Genomic DNA, 26,596 nt, shown 5'->3' with positions numbered 1-26,596 from the left:
GGACAACAATATCTTGAACAACTATGCCCCAAATAGAAGGGTACCTGCATTTGTAAAAGAACCATTATTAAAACTTCAACCACACATCAGTCACAACACAGTAATAATGGTAAAGTTCATTACCTCACTCTCACCAAGTGACAGATCATTGTCACAGAAGCTAAACAGTGAAATAATGAAGCTTACATAGGTCATGAATCAAATACCTAATAGAAGTCCTCAAATATTTTCACCCAGGCACTAATATGCCTTCTTCTCTGCAAATCAAGGAACTTTCTCCAAAATTGAACATAAATTCAGGCAAAAAGCAAGTCTTAACACATACAATAAGACTGAAATAATCCCTTGGATCCAATTACACAACCATGTTCTAAATCTGTACTTCAACAATGACAGAAAGAGCAAAATGCCTACTCATACACATGGGACCTAAACAACTCTACTCAATGACAGGTGTCATGGAAGAAATAAAGAAAGTATTTAAAGAATTCCTAGAATTCAATAAAAATTAAAGCACAACATGCCCAAACTTATGGGACACAATGAAAGCAGTGCTAAGAGAAAAATTCATAGCACTAAGTGCCTTCGTATAGGAATTTGAGACATCTCTTACAAGCAATCTAATGACACAACTGAAAGACCTAGAATAAAACAAGATGTAGACAGGGTCAAGAGGAGTAGAGGTCTGGAAATAATAAAAATCAGTGCTGAAATCAACATACTATAAATGAAATGATTCAATGAATCAACAAAACCAAGAGCTGGTTCTTTGAGAATATCAAACAAAGAGACAACCTCTTAGCCAAAGTAACTAAAAGGCAGAAAGACACTATCCAAATGAACAAAATAAAAAAGGAAAAGAATGATAGAAGTACAGAAATCGAAGGAATCATTAGGTCTTACTTCAAAAGTGTATACATCACAAAAATTTAATATCTATATAAAATAGACAATTTTTGTGATAGATTCTACTTACCAAAGTTAAGTCAAGATCAGGTAAATAAAACATCCTATCTTCCATAAGGAAAGAGAGGAAGTCATCAAAAGTCCCCATCCAAAATACCCAGGGCCAGATGGTTTCAGCTCAGAATTTGATTAGACCTTCAAATAAGAGTAAATACCAATACTCTTCAAACTATCCCACAAAAAGAAACAGAAGGAACATTAACAAATTGATTCTATGAAGATGCAGTCACATCACAGTCAAGACCCAAGAAAGACATGAACTTCAGACCAATTTCCCAAATGAACACTGACACAAAAACCTCAGTAAAATACTTGCAAACTAAGTACAAGAACACATAAAAGATATCATCCACCACAGTCCCATAAGCTTTATCCCAGGTATGCAGGAGTGGTCCAGTCTATAGAAATCCATAAATTTAATACACCACATAAACAAACAGAAGGGTAAGAATTCCATGATCATGTTCATAGAAGCCAAAAATCCAACGCCTATTCATGTATAAAATTTTGGAGAGATCAGGGACACAGATCACATACCTAAACATAGTAAAGTCAATATACAGCAACCCTACAGAAAACATTAACCTAAACAGAGAGAAACTCAAATCAATCCCATTTGAGGACTTCTATTAGGTATTTGATTCATGACCTATGTAAGCTTCATTATTTCACTGAAATCAGGGACAAGGTAAGGCTGCCTGCTCACGCCATATCTTTTTAACATAGGGATTGAAGTCATGTGTCACTCTGCAAGGAATTTAACCCATGATAGCTTTAGATCTTAGAATTAATTTTCAACATTTGATCATTTGCAATAATACATAAAAAATTCTGCTTGTATTATGGTTGTCTAAGGATTGGCCTTTTTAATATAATAAATAGTTTATTCTCGACATTATATTAATGTATTTTCCTTCTGACTTTTTATTTTCTTGTAAAAATTTTCATTTTAAAAATAAGATAATTACCTGACTATGCTTCTTCTTTTTCATTTCTCTAAATGTTCTCCTGGACCCACCTTATATTTATTCACTCTCAAATACATAGCCTCTTTTCTTATTAAATATTTTTGTGTCTTTGTGTGTGTGTTTGTATATAACAATGCAACCTGCTCATTCCATATGATGTTACTTATATATGTTATCACACAGTTGACCACAACACTAAACAGGCAGCCATGTTTTCATTTACAAAGACTTGCTTTTTTTTCTATTGTTGATACTGAAAATGACAACTGTGTTGTAAATGCAGTTCAGTTTCTTGTACATTCAGAAACAATCAGTCGTAGTAGTTTTCCTGGAGTTACTTTGAGGCAAGAATCATTAGGCTTGTTAAACACAGAAATACAAATAGATCCTGGACAACTGGAGATCTCATATTTAATGGGGAACACTGCAAGAGCTGGTACACTGCAAGAGCTAAGATGGCACTTCCATGCACCAAAAGGCAGGTTTTTAAAAGTAGCGAGCATATGACACATTAGCATGAGAATTGCTACTCTAAACTTCACACATTATGTGGCTTCAGCAATGATTAATAATGGATTAAGGGATGAATGTTAGAGACATAGGGAACAGCACTACATTATGACACCAAAGTCACTTCTTAACTTTCCCCCTCTGCATTCCCAAACATTTTGAGTAAAAGTATTATTTTTCTACCTGTCTGGTTGGAAATGTGCTGCTCTGGACAAAATGCACAAGAAAAACAGCAGACCGGTCTGTCTTTTTGTAGAACTTTCCAGAATCCTGGACCACAGCTCTGTGTACATACAGATTGAGGAGTCTGAAAGCAACACAGAAAAACTGGTCATGATATTGAACATCAGTTTAAAATAGTTTAGGCTAAATACACATAACCTATGAAAGTTGTATTTGTTTATGAGGAACTCTGAGGTTTTAATGTGGGAATGTAGAATGGAGATTTAAACTTACTATGTTTTTCAATACTAAATGTTCAACATCCCTTTATATGACCAAACCATGACTCAATACTGCCTAGCCTGTGTGAAATGTATAGAGCATCAACATATTCTCTTCTGTGATGCAGCCAGCCAGAACTCATTTTATTGTATGAATTTTGGAACAGTTGGTTTTTAAGACAAGAATCCAATCATACTTGCCTCCAGGCACACTTGTTTCTACCTTTATATTTCCAGTCTTGTAGTAACACCCATGCACTCTGATTCAGCTGCAAAAGGAAGTTTAATATTGTCATGAAAATGGTTTTGCCATTGGTGAATTATAATCTGTTACTGTGACTTTTACCCTTGACTCCCAATGTTAGTGATTGTTCTTTGCCTTTCTTTTCAAACGTTAGTGTAGTCATCAAATGGGATTTCAGTAGTTGAATTCTTAGATAATCACATAACTAATAAAATTCTAATGCAATTTTAATTTGTTATATATTAGAAATTTTGTAGGACAGGAAATATTTCTATCTTAGACCTCTTTTCTGCCTTGGTTTGGATTCAGTTTCTGTCTAATATGTACATATTAACTGAAATGTGTTTCTGGATAACTGGATCAGCTGTTAAGAGTGCATACAGCTCTTGCACTGAAATATGAGTTCAGTAACTAACACACATTTTGGGAAGCTCAGATGCATTGTTTACAGAAATGTCTTGTGTCCAAATCCATAATTTATTGTTTATGCTAGCTCACAACATTGTGGAATTATTGATATGCTTGAACATAAGTTGTGTGAATGGAAGAATGCTTGAGCATCAGCTAGCCTGTATAATTAACATATGAGAAAATTTCATAAGTTTCTGTGCATGTGCATGTTTACATATAGAAACACTCATACATACCACCATATAACCATGAGCTCTCAATTATTCATTCATTGCATTATGAACAAACACAAACGTTTAAATTCAATTCGTCTAATTCTAGCTAAGGAATTAACTGACCTTATGTATGCATTTGTATGTGTATTTATGTAAATATACATATATGTAATTCTGAAATATTGGTTTATTTCTGATTTAAAGTCATCAAACAGAACTAAAGAAATGTTGTAGTATTTAACATGCTTGCCACATAAGCAGGAAAATGTGAATTTGATCATGATGAAAGGATGGAACACAAGCTGGGTGCAGAAAAATAGGCCTGTAATCCAAACTTTATGATCATGAAGACAGAGAGAGAACCTAGGTAATGCTGGCCACTGTTTTCAGCAAAATCAGAAAGTACGGGTTTCACACAGATAAAAATAAAGTTGACAGCAACTGAAGAAGATAACCACAGCTTACTGTGGACTTAAGAAGCACATGTGCTCATGTGCATGAACATCCACACACAAGCTCACAGTCACAATAGAGCTAAGAATTAAAATTTCACAATTATTTTAATAGGTTAAAGAATCATTACACAATCATTTTTTATAATTTTTTTACAAATAATTCCCTTCATATTAAATACTGAAAAATTTCCAGACCTGTTTGTAGTTGCTTGGCCATTGAATCAGAACTTCATTGATGAAAAAGCCTTGATCTTGTGCACTCTTGAAGACAAACTCTCCCACTTTAAGTAGTAATGCATTTCGAAAACTATATGCAATAAAGTTTTGTATGTCATACGTTTCCCTAATATTCCTGTTCTCATCAAAGCTTATTTCATCTCCAGCAGCATTTATAAATTTAATTTTTCTCAGAAATGGATGAAGCTGAAGAAAGACATCATATGATATGAGTGGCCCACACAGATTACTGGCTGACTTTAAAGAAAATTTCATTTTCCCTTTCTCTAACATGGCTTTCTTTTTGAAAGTGCTTAGTTTGTTTATTTGTCTTCCCAGTTGTTTAGAGAGATTAAAATTATTCCCCATAGAAATAATGCAAAAGCTACTGAACACAAGTAGAAATATTGTCTATGAGATGCAAGATAGTATAGTGTGTAGCATGTCCTTAGTTGAAAAAAGGCCCTGTGTTTTTCTCCAGGACCAGAAAATAATATTTCCATTTAGAAGATGTAGATTTGAAGAGGATCCAAAATGGCAACACCCAGTGTACATGGTTACTAAGGATTTGACTGTAGTGACTTCACAGCAAGTGAGAGGTCATGCTGTGGACTAGAAAATGCCAGTGTCTATGCTTCACAACTGTAAAGAAGATACTAGAAGGAAAAGCCCAACCAAAGAAAGTAAACAACACCCAGAGAAACACAGAAAATAAATAACACCGCTGCTGCAAAACCAAACGAACAGAAACACAAAAACTTGCTGCAATCTTAAAAATCAAAATAACAGGCACTAGCAATCATTAATCATTAGTATCATTCAACATCTATAGACACAGTCCCTCAATAAAAAAACACAGACTAACACAGTGGATGCATAAAACAGGACTTATCAATTTGCTACATACAAAAAAATCTTAAAAACAAAGGAAGACATTACCTCAGAGTGAAGGGATGGAAATAGGTTTTTCAAGGAAACTGACCCAAGATGAAAGTTGAAAGAAGCCATCGTAATATCTAATAAAATGATCTTTTAACTGAATTTATTCAAAACAGATATGAGAGGACACATATCATAGCAAAAGGATACATAAAATAGAAAAAAATACACCAAGATGATGTCTAAATTTTGAATATTTTGCTCCAAATACAAGGGCACCTACATTTGTAAAAGTAACATTACTGAAGCTTAAATTATACACTAATACAGCCACAGTAATAGAGGGAGACTTCAAAACCCCACACTCACTAAAATACAGGTCATGAAGACAGAAAATAGAGAAACAATTACACTAACATATGCACAGATCAAATAGATTTAACAGACATATATAGAATTTTTACCCAGACAAAAAGAATATACCTTCTTTTTAGCAACTTACAGAAGCTTCTCCAAAATTGCCCATTGACTTGGACAGAGAGTGAGCCTCAAAAGGTACAATAAAGTTGAAATAACCTTTTTATCTTATCAGACCACCAAGGATTAAAGCTAGATATCAATAACAATGGAAACAAGAGAAAACCTAAAAAAACAAAACAAACAAACAAACAAAACAAAAAAGAACTCATGGAAACTGAAAAACTCAGTGGCCACTGAGTCAGGGAAGAAATAAATTAAAGATTTTCAAGAATTCAATGAAAATGAAGGGGCAACATGCCTAAACTTCTGGGACACAATGAAAGCAGTGCTAAGAAGAATTTTATAAGTTATAAAATTAACATATAAAATCAGTAGTCCACATGACTATAAATGATAAATGGACTTATAAAAAATTAGGAAAACAGCGTACATCACAATATCCAGAAGTAATATAATATATCTTGGGGTAACTATCCAAGCAAGAGAAAGACCTCTGTGACAAGAACTTCACATCTCTGAAAAAAGAAACTGAAAAAGACATCAGAAGATGGAAATATCACCCATGCTCATGGATTGGTCAAATTAACATAGTAAAAATGACAGTCCTACTAAAAGCAATCTACAGATTCAATGCAATTACTATCAAAATAGCAACACAATTCTTCACAGACCTTGAAAGAACAATTTTCACCTTCATATGGAACACACACACACACACACACACACAACAGAATAGCTAAAACTTTTTGTATAATAAAAGAACTTCTGGAGGCATTTCCATACCTGACTTCAAGTTGTACTACAGAACAATAGTAATAAAATCTTATGGGACAAAATGAAAGCAGTGCCAAGAGGAAGTTCATAGCACAAAGTGCTGCCAGAAAGAAGTTTGAGACATCTCATACAAGCAACTTAATGACACACCTAAAATCCCTGGGGGGAAAACTAGCAGACATGCCCAAAAGGAGTAGAGAAATGGAAATAATCAAACTCAGAGCTGTAATCAATGAATTAGAAACAAAGAAAACAATTCAAAGAATCAAAGAGACCCAAAGCTGGTTCTTTGAGAAAAATCAACAAGATAGACATATCCTTAGGCAAACTAACTAAAAGGCAGAGAGAAACTGTCGAAATCAGCAAAATCAGAAAAGATAAAGGGGACATAACAACAGATACTGAGGAAATCCAAACAATCATTACGTCTACTACAAAAGCCTATATGCCACAAAATCTGAAATTCTAAATGAAATGGACAATTTTCTTGATAGATTCCATTTACCAAAATTAAATCAAGATTGGGTAAATAGATTAAATATAGAACTCTATATGCCCCAAAGAAATATAAGCAGTCTCAAAAGTATCCCTTACAAAAAAGTCCAGGGCCAGAGGGTTTCAGTGAAGAATTTTACAGACATTAAAAAGAGCTAACTCCAATTCTTTTCAAACTATTCCACAAATGAAAAGCAGAATGAACATTACCAAACTAATTTTATGAAGCCACAGTCACCTTGATACCTAAATCTCATGAAGACCCAACAAATAGAGAACTTCAGACCTATCTCTCTTAAGAACATTGATGCAAAAATACTCAACAAAATAATTGCAAACTCAAACCCAAAACACATAAGAGATATCATCCACCATGACCAAGTAGTTTTAATCCCAGGAATGCAGGTTCAATATACAGAAATCCATCATTGTAATCAATCATATAAACAAACTGAAGGAGAAAGACCACATGATCATCTTCTTAGATGCCGAAAAAGCATTTGACAAAATCCAATACCCACTCATGTTTAACTAAGTCTTGGAGAGATCAGGGATACAAGGCACATTCTGAAACATAGTAAAGACAAAAATACAGCAAGCCTATAGCCAACCTCAGACTAAATGGAGAGAAACTTAAACCATTTTCCATTTTAACTTATACTTTCAATTATAAGATGAAAATGTTTTATTGGCTTGACCACAGCAAATTACTTACTAATAATGTAAGATTCTCAGCTTCCCCTGCTTATGAGTGAGGCTTACCTGCCATGGTAGAAGCCAGTCTGTGTTTTTGTCTTCTTTAGATTCCATTTCAGTTTTGCTCAATAGCATTTTATGCAGGGCATGGGCCACTGCATACACTGCACTCCATATGGAATAGCTTGGCTCAGAAATAGTCATCATATCATTTATTTTATCCTTAGTCTTTAGGGAAATATTCACTGGACAAGGTTTATGATTTCCACATCCTGAAGCAGGAGGTGAACAATTAAAATTGTCAATCCAGAACTTAGAGAAGTAAACATCTCCTGGGTAATGGGAGGGTGTAAGGGCCTCAAGAAAGTGCTTGAAGCCAGGGATAGTTCTCTTTTTTAAAAATGAGAAGCTTCCACTGAATAGGTTTATCAAAACATGCTTTTCATTTAGTATAGACTCTAAGTATGTCGAGTGTGGCTTTGCAAAGATCCACACCCTCTTTCTGGTGACAAAGATACGCATGTTTACACAGAAGAACAGCAAGTCATCCATATCACCATAGAATAAATTCACATTTACTCCTGTATGTTGTTTCAAGTTCAGCAAACCATAGTCATATTTTATATTTTCATTCCAATTATCTGGGAGTTTTTCTGTAAAAGCCACACAGATATCTTCTGATACCATCTTTACTTTCAGGTCAGAGAGAAACTCCCTTCCTCTCTGATCATCAGACACAATGAGCCCCACCCACTTCCAGCCAAAGTGGAGCAATAAAGAGATCAGCCCTTGGGCTAGACCTCTGTCTTTAGTAGACATCTGATAAAGGGATGGTGATGTATCTTTGTCACTAAGCATGGAATCAAACAGTCCATATGTGACCTGAAGGAGCAAAGAAAAAAGTGATTCTGAGTTTTAGGTATTTGGAATCATCACCCTGAATGAGGAAGTGACTTCATAATTCAAATATGAGCCTTAAAGGACTGAATATTGTTAAGGAGGATGTATTCTGTGAGATCAGCTTGTTCCTAAATTATGTGGTGGAATACAGGCTTTTACAAATACCATAAGTTCCAAAGTTACTAAGGTGTCTGAAGCAGCCAAGAAGTAAACAAAAAGCTCTTCACTGGCTTTGAAGGGCAAGATAGATCTCTCTTGTTGCAGTAACAATGCAAAAGAGTATCTGACATGGAGAAAAGTGCAGAAAGCATTAACAGGTACTTTCTAGTCACAAAACACCATATTTCCGAGAACCTTCACCTTTAGGAAACAAATATGGAAAGAGACTAACAAAGTTTTTAGAGACTCAGTTTCCTAAGGTAAAATGGTGCAAGCTGTGAAGATCTGAGGCCACATTGCCAGGGGTTTATTGCATCATCCCTCTCGATAGATTTGATAGAGACAAAACTCAGACAGATGTAAATTATTGTCTTTTATTTTTTGTTGTATTAGCTTAAAATACATTTATGAATTGTTCATCTGACTAATAACAATAAGAGTCATCCTATGTTTTTTTTTTTAATCTTGATTATTGCTGACTCTTGTGCTCACCGAGTCTTTTCTGTTTGTAGTAATGCCTGCTGATAGATGCATTTTTTTGGTGTAGCCTGGCAAGTGTCAATGGCGATGGTAGAGCTAAGTGGTTGGTCTCTGTGGGTGCTATTCTGAGATCTACTTTCCTTAATGAGATCATTAAGTCCTTGAGATATTTTTATCGGTGATGGCATTAAACAGTGTTCCAAACTTAGTTACATGTCCTGTACTTTCTTTTTCTATATGTCAGGTATTGATAACCATACGAATTTTGAGACATTTTTATGCTAGATTGGGTAGTTAGGAATCTTTGCTGTAGAATTAGACTTATGATCAAATGCAGACTGAGTATCCACAGTACATCATCCATTGTTTGGAGATAGAATCATAGATACTACTAAGCAATCTGCTTAAATTTTCTGTCTATGCTTTTCACCACACTCTTTCATCTTTTAACTGTCACCATATCAAAATAATTCCTTCACTACTATTTGAAATCTGCCTACACTAGACATAATCCACTTCTCTGTTTTCTTTTGTTTGTTCTGTTATTGTTCTTTTGTTGGTTTGTTAGTTTTGGTCAGGCCTAAGATGTGATTGTGCTTTAAAATGTTTGGAACTTACTTGTGGGACATTGTAGAGTGCTGAAAGTGTTGCGATCGCAGCAGAAAATTCTGGCTTTTTTCCTGAAATGATTCCTAGAGCTTTGTGTTGAGCATTGCACTTGTAGTTAGGGATATAATCACTCCTTCCAGATAGCCACACCAGAGGGTCCTCTAAGGTTCTTTTGTTAGAACTGAAGGCATTGTAGATGTGGGAACCCAAGGTCATATTGGGAAGCAGGTTTGAGTCCTTATTGATCTCTTCAATGGCAAAGTATAAGGTCAGCAAATATTGATAATTTCTCAGATTGAATCTAAACCAGAGGAACAGAATGATGGGTATTGTCAGTAGATTTTTCTCAAAACTTCTTTATCAAATACAGGAACCTAGGGGTCCTAGTCTTTGATTTTTCCTGTGACATGTAAATCTTGTGTGAATAAGCTCATGACAACCTAGGAACATCATCAAATGGCTCCTAAACTCTCAGAAGTTTAACTGTTTCTAATATTTTTGGGTGTTCATTGTGTGCATAAAATATCACTTGTTTGTATCCTATGAGTACTGAATACATACTTATGTATTTTGGCTCATGATGTTTTGGCTTATGATGTTTTGGCTCATGGAAGCACTGGGTTATGGAAGTTCACTAAGGAGTTCACTAGGAATATAAGTAAGAGCTTCATCTCCTTTTCTTTTGTAGTGATTCAATGTTATACTCACTTATGAAAATCCTAATAAGTTTATATGCACTCCTAGTGTTAAAGTGTCTCTCTGTGGTATAGACAGATGCCCGGGCATCTCTCTATATATAGGCCACTTTGAATAAAAGCTAGCATCAGTTCTCAGTGCCCGAAGGGTGGCCTTGGAAACATGTTTAGCTCCAGTTTATAAAATCCCTTCTGGCATCTTTGGGCACCAGGCACAGCTGTGATATTCGCACCTCTATAAGAAGGTGAGCTCTCTATCAGAAGGACAAAAAAGAAGACCTCTCCTATCAGTGGACTTGGGGAGGGGCATGCATGTAGAGGGTGGAAGAAGGGAGGGATTGGGATGGGAGAAGAGAGGGAACCACAGGGGGAATACAAAATAAATAAAGTGTAATTAATAAAGAATATTTAAAAATATTCTGTTAAGAGAGAATCTATTGGGCAAAAGTAGGCAATGAGCAAAAACCAAGAGAAAGAGAATTAGTTTTCCCCGAGAATTATCCCATACTAAATCTTGAACTGCAGGAATGTATGCATTTATCAATGAGAGCTCCTGGACAGAGCCATGTCTGCAAAGACTGGCTATGAAAACTTCATTGATGTGGAGAGATTGCAATGTTGTAGTTGGAGAGGATCATTACCATAGCCTGGGCTACCTGCAGCACCCTGAGTAGCCATTTCTTGGACACCTCTGCGGTTAAAATGATAGCTCTATCTATATCTGTATCTGTATCTATATATCTATATCTCTATGTCTCTATATCTCTATCTCTCAATCTATCTATCAATCTATCTATCTATCTATCTATCTATGTATCTATCTATATATTAGGTGATGAATAAAATCATTTTAGAATGTAGTAACCCAGTGTTGTGACCCGCGTAATCGTCTCGCCAGCAAGAACACACTCGAACAACAGGATCCTTCTGCAGCAAGCTTTATTGCAGTCAAAGGATGAAAGGAGGAAGACCCCGAGCCCCGAAGTGGCGCTGTTTATATAAGCCCTGCTCGCACCAGAGTGGTGTGAGATAACATATCATTCCCTGATTGGCTGCTCACCCATGGTGTGAGATGACGTATCATCCCCTGATTGGCTGCTCACCCATCACCCCATATGACGCCCAGGGCTGGGCTCGTAATGACGGTTGCCCAACAGTCATAATGGTTTACCAGTTTTGAGGGAGGAAGCCAGCACCATGGCAACCAAACCCCGGCTCTCCACAACCCAGCACACTCCTGGCTTTTGCCAATGTAAAAGACAAGAATGCCATCACATAGCCATCTTGGGCCTGTATGATAACTTGCCCCATTTTGCTGTCAACATCCTCTCTGAGGTTTCCACTCCTGTATTGGATTCATAGTTTTCTTTATTTATTCTGTTACTATTGATGAAGCTGCTTCCACATTGTTTCATGGAATTTGGGATAACCTAAATTGTGTTCATAGACTCTCAAATTTATTCAAGAAGAAATTCTTTTTTTTTTTCATTTGAGCTGAGGGCTTATGTTTTTCCAGTCACATAAAAGCAATACTAAAGACTAAAGAATTAATTCAGTTGGTTACATCTGTATATTTATTCATTTATATTTGTGTGACAGGAATGCCACTAGAACATCATCAGAGACAATCAACCAGGGCCCAGAGGGTCCTAAGGAGTCCGATGCACCCACCAAGGACAATACATGGTCTCAAAATAGGTCCTCTACATAAAAGTAGCTGATGTGCTGATTAGGCTTCACATGGGCCCACTAGTTAGTGGAGTGGACATGGACTATATTTTCTGTTTGTTGATCACTTTCCCCTGATGGAACTGCCCTAACAGACCACAGGGGAGGAAAACAAACTCAGTCATCATAAAACTACAGGGGCTGGGTAGGTAGGAAACAGAATACTGGAGGATAATGTGGGAGAGAGAGTAGGATTGGGAGGAGAAGAGTGTGGGGCCTCTGAACAATATGTAAATGGAATTAATTAATAAAAAGTATTCAAGTGAAAAAATATGGCAATAAGTTAGATGCTTTCCCTCAAAGTCCTCAGAGAGTTCTGCTGAGTATGGATTTAAGATGTAATGAAAATGATGTCTCTGCCAGACATCTGGAGTTGGTAGCTAAGGTAGGCAGAAATGGCCTTTCCTTTGATCATATTTCAACTGTGATGATGATGATGACTGAACCATGAATTGCCACATGCTTCACCCAACAATAAATCCCTGTCTAACCTTTGGACACTGTTGAGTTAAATGCTCTACTCTGCCTGGCCAAAATAGGTTACTTTTTCAAGTTCCTGCTCCATAAAAAAAAAAAAAAACAAATCTCAGCCCTCACGAGTCTGATGTTTGGTGGATCATGATGCCTTGCATGGCAGCTGAAGACAATGTTGTTTTGTGTGGCATCCAAAGACCGTTAACCCTTACTCCATACAAAGTCTTTGAGAACGCCATGGAGGACCCAGACTGGGTGCCCAGGTTTCCATTTAGTCTCTGTCATTTTGACTGATATAGAGGCCATTTAGATTATACATCCTGCTCAAATTGACTCCTCTTATATCTCTTGTCATGTTCACAGCAGGTTGTCACTCTAGAAGTTTAGCAGAGGTTATGAAACTTTAGGCAGCTCCTGTTAAAAAGGCTGCAGCTGCATGGTCTGTCCATATCATGCATGAAAGCCAGGCCTTGTTCTTTTCTACAGATATCTAGATTCCCTGCTGAAGAAGGCATTACCTTGCTGGCTTGACATTGAAAAATCTAATCTCACAAAATTAGATTTAAATGAGATTCAAACTGAAGCTACTAATACCTAACAGTTTACATTTTACGGTTCTTTCATTTAAAATAACTTTCTTGTCAATCATTTATCCCAGTAATCAAACAAATCTGCCTCCTGGTAAATGCCTAGATTGGGGAAACACATGCTTTAAAGTTTATGTAAATTTTGAATGTCTAAGAAAGTGATTTAGGGTATGTAATTGTAAGATGTAAATGTCTGAGAAAGTATTTTAAAGTATGTGAAAATGAGACTTAAAGAGTTTAAAGTTTCAGAGTTTTAAAATATTAATCAGTGGAGTTCTGATGTGCTATGAAAACCACCAGGTGAAAATCCTGGCTAGTCTTCTCATAGTTACAGGATCAAACTTTTTTTATTAATTACACTTTATTCATTTTGTATCCCCCATAAGCCCCTCCCTCCTTCCCTCCCAATCCCACCCTCCCTCCTCCCTCTGCATGCATGCCACTTTCCAAATCCATGAATGACACTCCCCAAGTCCACTGATAGGGGAGGTTCTCCTTTCCTTTCTGATCTTAGTTTATCAGTTCTCATCAAAAGTGGTTGACTTGTCCTCTACTGTGGCCTGGTAAGGCTGCTCCCCCCTCAGTGGGAGGTGGTCAAAGAGCAGACCAAACAGATTATGTCAGAGGCAGTCCCTCTTCACATTACTATGAAACCCATTTGGACACTGAACTGCCATGGGCTACATCTATGCAGGGGTTCTAGGTTATCTCCATGAATAGTCCTTGGTTGGAGTATGAGTCTCTGGGAAGTTCCCTGTGTTCAAATTTTTTAATGTCCTTTCATTCCTGTTGAAGACATACTTCAATGCTTCTCGTTTTGCTGAAACTTATCTGTGATTACATCTTCAGAGAGAGGAAAGGCTAGTTTTTGTTTGTTTGTTTGTTTGTTTGTTTTTGCTCAGAACCATCCTTTTTTGGAACCCAAACTTATCTGTAAAGCATCAGTCTACTCCAACTGTTTACAGACACTTGCTACCTGCTTTTCCTACACTGAGATTTTCAATGTAGATTATAGATTGTGGTCATGATAATATATTCAGAACTTTTATATCTGTGTGTAAACTTTAAACAACCATGATTTAAACTTCAAGGAGTTGAGACTTGATCCACCTATCACAGGTCAAACAGAATCTAGATTAAGACCGGTCAATTGACAATTTAGTTTTTCTCTGTCTTTTCTTTATCTCTGAGGATGGGCTATTTTCTTCTTCCTGTGTTGGGATTCCTTCTCTCTCTGGCTGCGGTGGGCTACTGAACTATGCTTTCTATATCTTGTGAAAACATTCGCAAGAGTTGTTTACTTCCAAAAAAATAGGAATCCTGATGTGTGTGTGTGTGTGTTTTCTATGCAAATACTCCATAACAATACAACTACCAGGCTTGTATGTTTATTTCCTGCTCAGAAAGGAAATATGTACTCAAGTTTCAAGAAGGTACTTTTCAGCAAAGGACCACCCTAATCCCAAAATTGATGTTCAAATGAACACATGTACCAATTATAGCATCATCTGAAAAACAGGAATATGAAAAAGCCTAATGACTCCTCCACAGTATCACAAATAACCAACAACCTAACACACAGTTTCTCAGAGAGATAAAGTGTCTGATGAATACTTCAGAATGTAAAGAGATGAACAACAGAAAAGAAGACAGAGCCAATCAATGATTTCATCTGGGCATTGAAGCAAGAATCAGCAGTCTCCACCAGAACTCGGATGAAGGATAGAATAAACAGATGTACACAGGGAAAACTGAGTACCATAAAATACAAATCCTAAAACCAAATTGAGATTGTGGGGGAGGAGAAAGACAGACAGAAAGGTTGCAAATTAAAATCATAAATCCACCAATCAAATCAGAGAACACTGGGTTTCCAGCAGAGCTAACTAAGAAGGGGCCAGAATATGGGCATGAAAAACATGAATTTCAGAAAACTCTATTACAGTATCAGTAATAAGTACTACCACAGTGTCTAAACTCTGAGATACTTTAAAAGATAATAAAGCCAGAACATGTGAAACCAGAGAGTCTAAGATTTGTACTGAGGACATAGGAATATTCAAGTTCACTTTAGCAGAATCTCTCCAAGTCTCTGGAAAGAAACAGATATTTAATCAAAAGACATTTAGATGGCCAAATGGACCTGAGAAGAATAGAAACTTATCTTGACATATTACAGTCCTTGTGTTAAAAATATGTTAAGTCTGACCATGGAATCACACCATGGAGCGGACACAAAGGTTGGTTATTTCACTGTCTGATTTCTTCCTGATTGGAAACATAACAAAGAGAAGTGGAAATGTTTGCAGAAGCACAATGAAGCAGAAAAAATATGAAACTTTTTCACATTGTTCTGCATCTAGTTCATTATTCTCATTGGAATTATTTGTATTTAGCAGGTCATGTACTATCTTTGAACCAGAACAAACATAGCACATTCAAACAAGTACTCACAGGCTGATATTCCATAGTAGACTTGGTTCTCTGTCAAAAAGGTTCTGGCGGTATTGGGGTAGATCAAGTGGGATGGAAATGGGGATAAATGTAGCAAGGTTAACGTCTCCCTCCATGTAGGGGTTGGTTTCCTCGTAATAAGCACAATCGAACAGAGGCATCTCCATCAATGTATACACAGGTTTTAGGAGGAGGCTGAGGCAAAGCAAAGGAAGGGACATGTCAGGCTCTTCACTACACAGAGACAGTCTGCATCAAGGTGGATCCAAGGAGATTATTGGCTTAGTTCCTGCAATAGGCTCAGACCTCAACAATGTCAGAGAAGACTTCATATGCTACAGCTGCTTCCTACTGTTGCTTCAGGCTCTTAGTCTGTGCTTACCCAAAGGTTTTGATAACAGGCCATCGCACACACTGTAGCAAAGTCCAGACAACTGAGGCTCACAGTGCTGAGATATTTCTGTCATTGTAGCCAGACTTGCTTTGAATTTGTTGTCTTTTTATTGTTCTGTTTTCCTCTCATCGTGGTGTTCTTGGAATCCCATAGCCCTGAGGCTCTGCACCTGGTTCCTCCATGTGGGTGAAAAACATGTTTGGTTCTTTCTTCAACAATCTGTATGATTTCATCATGGTCCACAGTGACTTTGGAGAGCACAAGAATCTGAGACAAAATTGTAGTTCATCCAAAAACAGCTTGTTTGTTTTGGATTGCTGTTGTGAGATTAGTTTGAACATTTGATTTCTCCTAGGATGAGGAGCAGGGGACGTCATGCTTTGATCACTTTGATAGCTCTTTGATCACTTCCACTAGTCAAGGTGGCTAAACTAAGCAACAGGGAAAGTAGATCCAGACAGTTTTGAAGAGACCTGATAAGCTACAGTAAGATAGAGGAAGAGGACATCCCTTATCAGTGGATTAGAGGAGGAACATGGGAGGAGGCTGGAAAGGGATATTTCAATCATACTTTGACATGGGGTTTTGACCAAGAAAGTAAACACTACTGACTCAGCCTTATGCAGGACACCTGGGTTCAGGGTTCTCAACTCAGCTTTTGCATTCAGACCTCCTCCTGGATATCTGGCACCAAATTCAGAATTATACAGGACCAAAAGAGGGGGCAAGATGCTCATAGGCAATTTAAGTCATGACAGACAACACATTTACAACTTGTATGCTTAGCTTAGCTTATCAGCCACATTACTCTTTACATTCTTTCCTGATTAAAAGACAAACATTAACCATCTTAAGAATCAGGATAGGAGTAAGTTTTGGAGCCTGTGATTATGAACTCAGCTTTGAACCTGGCAGCAGAAGTCTTGAGATGGCTGGAGTCAGTCAACTATCTCATAATAACAACCAAAAAGAAAAGTACTTCATATCTATACCTTTTCTACTTTACTGTAATACTGTTTATCATAATTACTACCGATATAATTTCATGGTATTTTTATTATATATATTGTTATAATAAGACATATACAATATAATGCAAATCAAAATTTGATATCTAACTTATGTAAACTCCATTCATGAAAATGCAGCCATGAAATTTCAAAAGAGCTAAAACTACAAGAGGCTTTGAAGGTAGGAAAGTGAAAAATAATTATGTACTGTTAATTCTTGTATATAAACAAACAAAATAATTAATTGATGTCTCCTATGTATAGTCTTGCAAAATTTGTTTACTGGAATTTTAAAAAAATATATAGTGGTTACACACAAATCTATCTATCATCTATCTGATATAGATAGATAGATAGATAGATAGATAGATAGATAGATAGATAGATAGATAGACAGATAGATTACACACACAAATAAATCTATTTATCTATCTATCTATCTATCTATCTATCTATCCTACATCAGTCCAGATATAGATAAATATACCTATACAGTGAAATTTCTATGTAGGCACCAGCTTAATGTCTCTGTGTTCAGTGAGTTGTGTAAGTGCTGTATTCAGCGATAGAGACTTGCAGTGAAGTTATGGAGAGCAAATTATAATCTTGATAAAAGTGTGCATTGTTTGGGCATTCAAATAAGACTCTTTTGGCCACCACCTCAAGTCGATAAAACCCATTCTTCATTTGATGACAAGTGACATCCTGTTGAGACTCTCTTGTATTATTTCATTTGGATCACCTTCAGATATGTATACATTTTAGGAAGCTCCTGCTGTATTAGGTTACTACAGTAACATTCAATTGACATTTCATCTTCGCTCTCTCATAATATTACTTTCCTTAATGTCCTCTTTCTTCCCCACTTCCAACTAATTCTTCTTTATGAGCCCATCCTCCATCTATAAATAACTATTTTACTGACCTATCCTAGGGAGATCTAGTTACTTGTTCTCGAACACTAGTCCCTTATTCTGTGTGTATCCTACATGGTTTTATGTACTGTAGGTTGCTTGTCATTCACTTTAAAAGTAATGTTAACATGTAAGAAGATAGATGCCATATTAGTATATTTGAACTTGTGTTACTAGATACTCAGACTGACTTCTTTCTAGTTTGTCTGCAGATAAGCATTTACTTTCACATTTCATGATTTACTTTGTAAAATGACTGAGTACTATTTTGTTGTGTAAATGTCCACATTTTCTTTATCTATTCTTCTGCTATGGATGTCTGGGTTATATCCAATTTCTGGAAGTATTTATTGGAGCAATCATAAACATGTTTGCACAAATGTTTCCATGGAAGGATGAAACATTCTTTGGATATATGCGCAAGAGTAGTATAGTTGGTTCTAGAGGCAGAACAATTCCCACCTTGCTGCAGAAAAGCCACAAGTATGTCCTTAGTGGCTAAACATGTTTGTACTCCTACTAGCAATGTCTGAATATTCTTAGCCATTGTGACTCTCTTTAGACCATACCTCAAACTACTTTTGGTTTCCATTTCCCCAGTGGCTATGGATCTTGCACATATCTTTAAATGTTTCTCAGCCATTTGAATTATTTCTTTAAGAATTCTCTTGTTTCCTGTTTTCTTCTTCTTCTGATGTCCATCCTCTTTGCCTTTCAGGATGGGGATTGGAACCTTCTATAGAGGGCTTCTGAAAGCCAGAAGAAGAAAACAGGAAACAAAATAGGAACCTACCACAGAGGGCCTCTGAAAACCTCTGCCCTACAGACTATCTAAGCAGATGCTGAACCTGATGGTCAACTGTTGGGCAGAATGAATGGAATTTTATGTAAGAAGTGGGAAATAGTAAGAGCTGGAGAGGACAGGGTCACCACATACAGAGCAACAGAACAAGAAAATTTGAACACAGGGAACTTCCCAGAGACTCATACTCCAACCAAGGACTATTCATGGAGATAACCTAGAGCCCCTGCACAGATGTAGCCCATGGCAGTTCAGTGTCCAAGTGGGTTACATAGTAATGGCTTCCCATTACTGCCTCTGACATAATCTGACTGGCCTGCTCTTTGATCACCTCCTCCTGAAGGGGGAGCAGCCTTACCAGGCCACAGTAGAGGACAATGTAGCCACTTTTGATGTGAACTGATAGACTAAGATCAGAAAGGAGAGGAGAACCTCCCCTATCAGTTGATTTGGGGAGTGGCATGCATGCAGAAATGGGAGGGAGGGTGGGATTGGGAGGGGAGGAGGGAGGGGCTTATGGGGGGATCCAAAATGAATAATACAATAAAATAATAAAAAAGAATTCTCTTGTGATATCTTCTTCCATTTTCTTTTTTCAGAGACCGAAAGATTTTTTTTTATACAAGTCTTTCACTTGCTTGGTTAGAGTTACACCAAGTACTTTATGTCCTTTGGGGATATTGTGAATTTCTTTCTCAGCCCTTTTACCTTTTGTATACAGGAGTGCTACTAAATTTTTTGAGTTGATTTTGTATCCAGGCACTTGGCTGAATGGATTTATCAACTGTAGGAGTTCCCTGGTAGAACTTTTGGGGTCATTCAGTTAAAATATCATATATCATCTGTAAATAGTGACATGACATGAACTCATGGGCCGGCTCTTTGATCACCTCCACATGAGGGGGTAGCAGCCTTACCTGTCTACAGAGGAAAACAACAAATCCAGTCCTGATGAGAACTGATAAACTGGTGTAAGATGGAAGGGGAGGAAGACCTACCCTATCATTGGACTCGGGGAGGGGCATAGGAGAAGAAGAGGGAGGGTGGGCTTGGGAGGGGGTGGGGGCTACACCTGGGATACAAAGTGAATAAACTGTAATTAATAATAGTAATAAATAATTCTTTATTTATAATTATATGTGTTTTATTTGTATTGCATATTTTCTTGATATCTAATTTTTGTTTTGACTTATTTATACATTGGAATGTTAGCCTTTATTTGGGTGTGTAGTTGGTGAAACTATTTTACCTTTGTTTACACTGCTACATTTTCAGAATGATGGTGGTCCTTTGTTATGCAGAAGGCTTTCAGTTATCTGCTGTATTTTTTTAATTTTTCATCAATTACACTTTATTCATTCTGCATCCCCCTATAAGCCCCTCCCTCCTCCCCTCACAATCCCACCCTCCCTCCTCCCTCTGCATGCATGCCACTCACCAAGTCCACTGATAGGGGAGGTTCTCCTCTCCTTTCTGATCTTAGTTCATCAGTTCACATCAAAAGTGGCTGCATTGTCCTATACTATGGCCTGGTAAGGCTGCTCCCCCTCAGGAGGAGGTGATCAAAGAGCAGGCCAGTCAGTTCATGTCAGAGGTAATCCCTCTTCACATTACTATGTAACCCAATTGGACTCTGAACTGCCCTGGGCTACATCTGTGCAGGGGTTCTGGGTTATCTCTATGAATAGTCCTTGGTTGGAGTATGAGTCTCTGGGAAGTTCCTTGTGTTCAAATTTTCTTGTTCTGTTGCTCTCCTTGTGGAGACCCTGTCCTCTCCAGCTCTTACTATTTCCCAGTTTTTACACAAAATTCCCTTCACTATGCCCAACAGTCGCCCATCAGGCTCAGCATCTGCATTGATAGTCTGTAGGGCAGAGGATTTCAGAGGCCCTCTGTGGTAGGTTCCTAGATTATTTCCTGTTTTCTTCTTCTTCTGATGTCCATCCTCTTTGCCTTTATGGATGGGGATTGGACATTTAAGTTAGGGTCCTCTCTCTTGCTTAGTTTCTCTAGATGCACAGGTTTTAGTGGGTTTGTCCTATGTTGTATGTCTATATGAGTGAGTATATACCATGTGTGTCTTTTTGCTTCTGGGACAACTCACTCAGGATGATCCTTTCCAGATCCCACCATTTACCTGCAAATTTCATGATTTCCTTATTTTTCATTGCTGAGTAATATTCCATTGCGTAGATGTACCACAATTTCTGCATCCATTCTTCAGTTGAGGGGCATCTGGGTTGTTTCCAGATTCTGGCTATTACAAATAAAGCTGCTACAAACTTGGTTGAGCAAATGTCCTTTTTGTGTAGTTGAGCCTCTTTTGGATATATGCCCAGGAGTGGTATGGCTGGATCTTGAGGAAGCGCTATTCCTAGTTGTCTGAGAAAGCGCCAGATTGATTTCCAAAGTGGTTGTACAAGTTTACATTCCCACCAGCAGTGGAGAAGGGTTCCCCTTTCTCCACAACCTCTCCAGCATGTGTTGTCACTTGAGATTTTGATCTTGGCCATTCTCATGAGTGTAAGGTGAAATCTCAGGGTTGTTTTGATTTGCATTTCCCTAATGGCTAGTGAGGTTGAACATTTCTTTAAGTGCTTCTCTGCCAATCGGTATTCCTCTACAGAGAATTCTCTGTTTAGCTCTGTTCCCCATTTTTTAAGTGGATTACTTGGTTTGCTGCTTTTCAGCTTTTTTAGTTCTTTATAGATACTGGATATGAGTCCTCTGTCAGATAAAGGGTTGGTGAAGATTCTTTCCCAATCTGTAGGCGGTCGCTTTGTTTTGATGACGGTGTCCTTTGCTTTGCAGAAGCTCTTCAGTTTCATGAGGTCCCATTTATTGATTGTTGCTCTTAGAGCCTATGCTGTTGGTGTTCTGTTTAGGAAGTTTTCTCCTGTACCAATGAGTTCTAGGGTATTTCCCACTTTTTATTCAAGCCTATTTAATGTGTCTGGTTTTATTTTGAGGTCTTTGATCCACTTGGACTTCAGTTTTGTTCAGGGTGATAAGTATGGATCTATTAATCTGCTGTATTTTTGAAGATGGTTTATTTTTATGCCTGGGCAAGGGCTAGGAAGATCTTCCCTGCTCATTGATAAGTAAGATTAATGGAGTAAAACTCTCCATCCAAAAAAAAAAAAAAAAAAACATCAAAGTCAACATTCAGTGTAATCCTCATCAAAATTCCAGACAATTCTTACCAGATGTTGAAAGGACAATTTTCAGCTTCAAATAGAAGCACAAACAAACCATGAAACCTAAAACAATCTTAAATAAAAACTGTGAGAGGGATCCCCATCCAAAGATTAAATTGAACTAAAAACTATAGTAGTAACAGCATGGTATTGGCAGAGTAACAAACACTGTGGTCGATGATGAGATCGAAGACCCAGGCAGAAACCCAAATACCTATGGAAACTTGATATTTTTAAAATAAGAAATCTTGAAATAAACACTGGAAAAACAGACAGCATCTTCAACACATTGTTGTGGTCAAACTAGAAGTATGCACATAAATTAATTCAAAAGATCCTCATGTATCACTCTGCACAAAACTCACTAAAAATAGATTAAAGAGCTCAGTAAAATCAAGAAACAGAGAACCTGATGGATGAGAAATTAAGGAATAGCATTTTCTCTAGTAATGAGAATGTCTTTTTCATGTTTTGGACTGTGTTGGTGAGCCTTATCACTTAATTTTTTGTTAGATTTCTTCTGTTTTTTTAATTTCTAGATACATCTCTGTTTTTAATTTTATCTGTTCCTTTTGTAATAAAATGTCTTCAACTATCTTCAGTGTTTTATTTCACTTTTTCTTTGTTTTCACAGACATCATTGAGGTTTTATCAATATCCTCTGTTATACCCTTGAGTTATCTATGTTTTTAAGTCATTGTCTTGTTCTGTGGCTATATTGAATTTCTCAGGGTCTCCTCTAGTAGGGTTGTATTGCCTTGGTGTCTTGGGTGTTAATGATTTTGGTTTCACTCTGGTGACTAGTTATCTGGGTTTGGGATGATTGTGATTCTAACTGTTGCTATCTGGACTAGTCTATTTTAGGTTTATGATGTTTAATTTCTTCTCTTCTGATTCCCTCTCTGGATCTTAGGAAAGGGTGTTGGCTGTGTATTGTCTTATAGAGAATTATTCTGAGTGTGTGCCTTGATAGGTCATTAGGGATACTAGACAGAGACTTTTTTTAGGAATGGGTGATTACACTAAAAAATAATGATGAATAAACATAGAAATTACCTCAGAATATAGGACTGGAAAATGTTTTGAAAGTGAATTGAACAAGAAAAAAAAGATGAAGTAGCCATTTTCATGTCTCAAAAAATAAGTTTTCAGTCAAAATTAATCAAAAGATATGGGGAAGAACACTTTATACTCACCGAAGGAAAAATCCACCACTACAACCACTCAATAATGAACATCTCTGATGCAAATGTAAGGGTGGCATCATTCATAAAAGAAATACTACTAAAGCTTAAATCACACATTGAATCTCACACAATAATATTCGGAGACTTCAGCACTGACTTTCTCCAAAGGACAGATCAAGACTGAAAGTAAATGGGGAAATAAAGAAACTAACAGACATCTTGAATCAAATGGGCCTAACAGATATCTACAGAACATTTCTCAGTACCTCATGAAACCTTCTCCAAATTTTACCATATAATCAGTTATAAAGCAAGCTTCAGCAGATATAAAAACATTGAAATAACTCTGTGAATCTTATCAGACATCCATGGATTAAAGCTAGACTTCAACAAGAGAAACACCACTTGATCATGGAAGAAATAAAAGACATTCTAGTTTTCAATGAAAATGAAGGCACAATTTTATGTAAGAAGTGGGAAATAGTAAGAGCTGGAGTGGAAAGGAACTCCACAAGGAGAGCAACAGAACAAGAAAATTTGAACACAAGGAACTTCCCAGAGACTCATACTCCAACCAAGGACTATTCATGGAGATAACCCAGAACCCTGACAATGCAGCCACTTCTGATGAGAACTGATAGACTAAGATCAGAAAGAAGGAGAGGAGGACCTCCCCTATCAGTGGACTTGAGGGGCATGCATGCAGAAAGGGGGGAGAGGGGACTGGAAGGGAAGGAGGGAGGGGTTCATGGGGGGATACAAAATGAATAAAGTGTAATTAATAAAAAAGAGAAAAAAATCATACCAAACTTATGAGACACAATGAAAGCAGTGCTAAGAGAAAAGCTGACAGCATTTTGAAAAATGAAGTACCTTCATAAAGAAATTGAAGAGATCCTATACTCATGATTTAGCAACACACTTGAAAGCTCTCTAACAGAAGAAAGCAAACACACCAACATGGAGCAGTTGACAGGAAATATTCAAACTTGCGGCTGGAATCAATACATTGGAAACAAAGAGTCTGATACAAAGAATCAATAAAACCAAAAGCTGGTTCTTTGAAAATATCAACAAGATAAACAAACCCTTAGACAAACTAACTGAAAGGCAGAGGGAGAGTATCCAGATAAACAACATCAGAAACAAAAAGGGGGACATAACTACAGACAACGAGGAAATCCAAAAAAATCATTAGGACTTACTTCAAAAGCCTGTATTCTACAAAATTAAAAAATATAAAGTAAACAAATGATTTTCTGTATAGATTTCACCTACCGAAGATGAATCAAGATCAGGAAAAACTTTAAATAGTCCAATAACCACTAAGAAAATAGAAGGTATCATCAAAAATCTCCCAACCCAAAAAAAAAAAAAAAATTCAGATCCAGATGGTTTTAGTGCAGAATTCTGTAAGACATTCAAAAAAGAACTAATACAGATATTCTTCAAATTATTCCACAAAATAGAAACAGAAGAAACATTGCCAAATTCATTCTATGAGGCCACAGTCATGCTGACAACTAAACAGCAGAAAGACCCAACAAAGAAAGATAATTCCAGACTAATTTCATGCATGAACTTCCATGCAAAAAAATATCAATAAAATAGAGACTGAATCCAAGAACACATCATATACATCATCACGGGGATGCAGGGGTGGTTCAACATACAAAATGTCATCAATGTAAACCACCACATTAAAAAATTTAAAGAAAAAAAATCACATGGTCATCTCATTAGATGGAGAAAATATGGTTGACCAAATACAACATCCCATCATGAAGAAAATCTTAGAGAGATCAAAGATACAAAGTCTATATTTAAACATAATAAAGGCTATATACAGCAAGCTGATTGCAAGTATCAAAATAAATAAATGAAGAAATATTGTAGAAAATAAATAAATGTAGAAAAATATAAAGCAATTCCACTAAAATCAGGGACAGGAGAAGAATGTCCACTCTCTCTGTTCCTCTTCAATATAGTACTTTAAGTTCTAGCTAGAGCAATAAGACAACTAAGGGAGATCAAGGCATACAAATCAGCAAGGAAGAAGTCAAAATATTGCTATTTGCGGATGAGGTGATAGTGTATGTAAGCAACCCCAAATATTCCACCAGAGAACTCCTACAGCTGATAAACAGCCTCAGCAAAGTAACTGGATACAGGATTATTTTTTTAAAAATATCCGTAGCTCTCCTGTACATAAGGGACATATGTGTTGAGAAAGAAAATAAGGAAACTACACCATTCATAATATCAACAAATGCTATAATGTGTCTTGGTGTGACTCTAACCAAATAAGTGAAAGACCTGCATGAAAAGGACTTCAATGGTCTGAAGAAAGAAAATTAAGAAGATGTCAGAAATGGAAAGATCTCCTAATTTCCTGGATCCATAGGATTAACATAGTGAAAATGACCATCTAACCAAAGGCAATCTACAGATTCAATGCAGTCACATCAAAATACCAACACAGTCCTTTTCAGACTTTGAAAGAACAATTCTAAACTTCACATGGAGGAACAAATATATCCAGGCACAGGGTCTTTTCTCAGACTGAGACTCAACCAAGGACCATCTATGGATATAACCTAGAACTTCTGCTCGGATTTGGCCTGTGGTAGCTCAGTAACCAAGTAGTTTTCCAAAGTAAGGGTAACAAGGACTATTTCTAACAGGATCTCAAGGGCAGGCTCTTTGACCTCCCCCCCAGGGGAGGAGCAGTCCTGTTAGGCCACAGAGGAGGACTTTGCAGCCAGCCCTGAAGATACCTGATAAAACAGGGTCAAATGAAAGGGGAGGAGGTCCTCCCCTATCAGTGTACTTGGAAAGGGACAGGGAGGAGACCAGGGAGGGAGTGTGGGGTTGGGGAGGGAATGAGGGAGCGGGATACAGCTGGGACACAGAGTTAACAAAATGAAACTAAAAAGAAAAATTAAATTTAAAAAAAATCCAGAACAGCTTAAACAATCCTACACAATAAAAGAACTTCTGGAGTTATCTCCATCCCTGACTTCAAGCTACAACACACAGCAATAGTAATAAAAAATGTCTGGTCCTGGCATAGAGATAGACTGGTTGGTTGATCAATGGTATAAAATCAAAGACACAGAAATAAACCCACATACCTTTGGTCAATTGATTTTTTGACAAGGAAGCCAGAACCATACAATGGAAAAAAGACAGCCTCTTCAACAAACCATGCTGGTCTAACTGTATCTCTCTGCATATAGAAAAATGCAAATAGA

The 26,596-nt window shown here is 37.0% G+C and overlaps 2 protein-coding genes across 2 annotated transcripts in view; both read right to left on the bottom strand.

Moving 5' to 3' along the window:
• Positions 1-26,596, bottom strand: part of LOC132650793 (zinc finger protein 120-like) — a 1,051,774-nt gene that overhangs the window by 38,195 nt on the left and 986,983 nt on the right. The window lies entirely within an intron of this gene.
• LOC132650792 (zinc finger protein 431-like) overlaps positions 1-26,596 on the bottom strand; it is a gene marked incomplete at its 3' end in the record, with an annotated part of 459,955 nt that overhangs the window by 376,567 nt on the left and 56,792 nt on the right. Inside the window, exon 5 of the mRNA XM_060376109.1 lies at positions 10,349-10,363. Coding sequence (XP_060232092.1) covers positions 10,349-10,363 — 15 coding nt within the window. The remainder of the gene's footprint in view (positions 1-10,348; positions 10,364-26,596) is intronic.

The sequence above is a fragment of the Meriones unguiculatus genome (assembly GCF_030254825.1).
Source record: "Meriones unguiculatus strain TT.TT164.6M chromosome 13 unlocalized genomic scaffold, Bangor_MerUng_6.1 Chr13_unordered_Scaffold_33, whole genome shotgun sequence".
NCBI lineage: Eukaryota > Metazoa > Chordata > Mammalia > Rodentia > Muridae > Meriones > Meriones unguiculatus.
The sequence above is the reverse complement of the archived record's forward strand: the minus strand, read 5'-3'. Positions and strand labels throughout refer to the sequence as shown.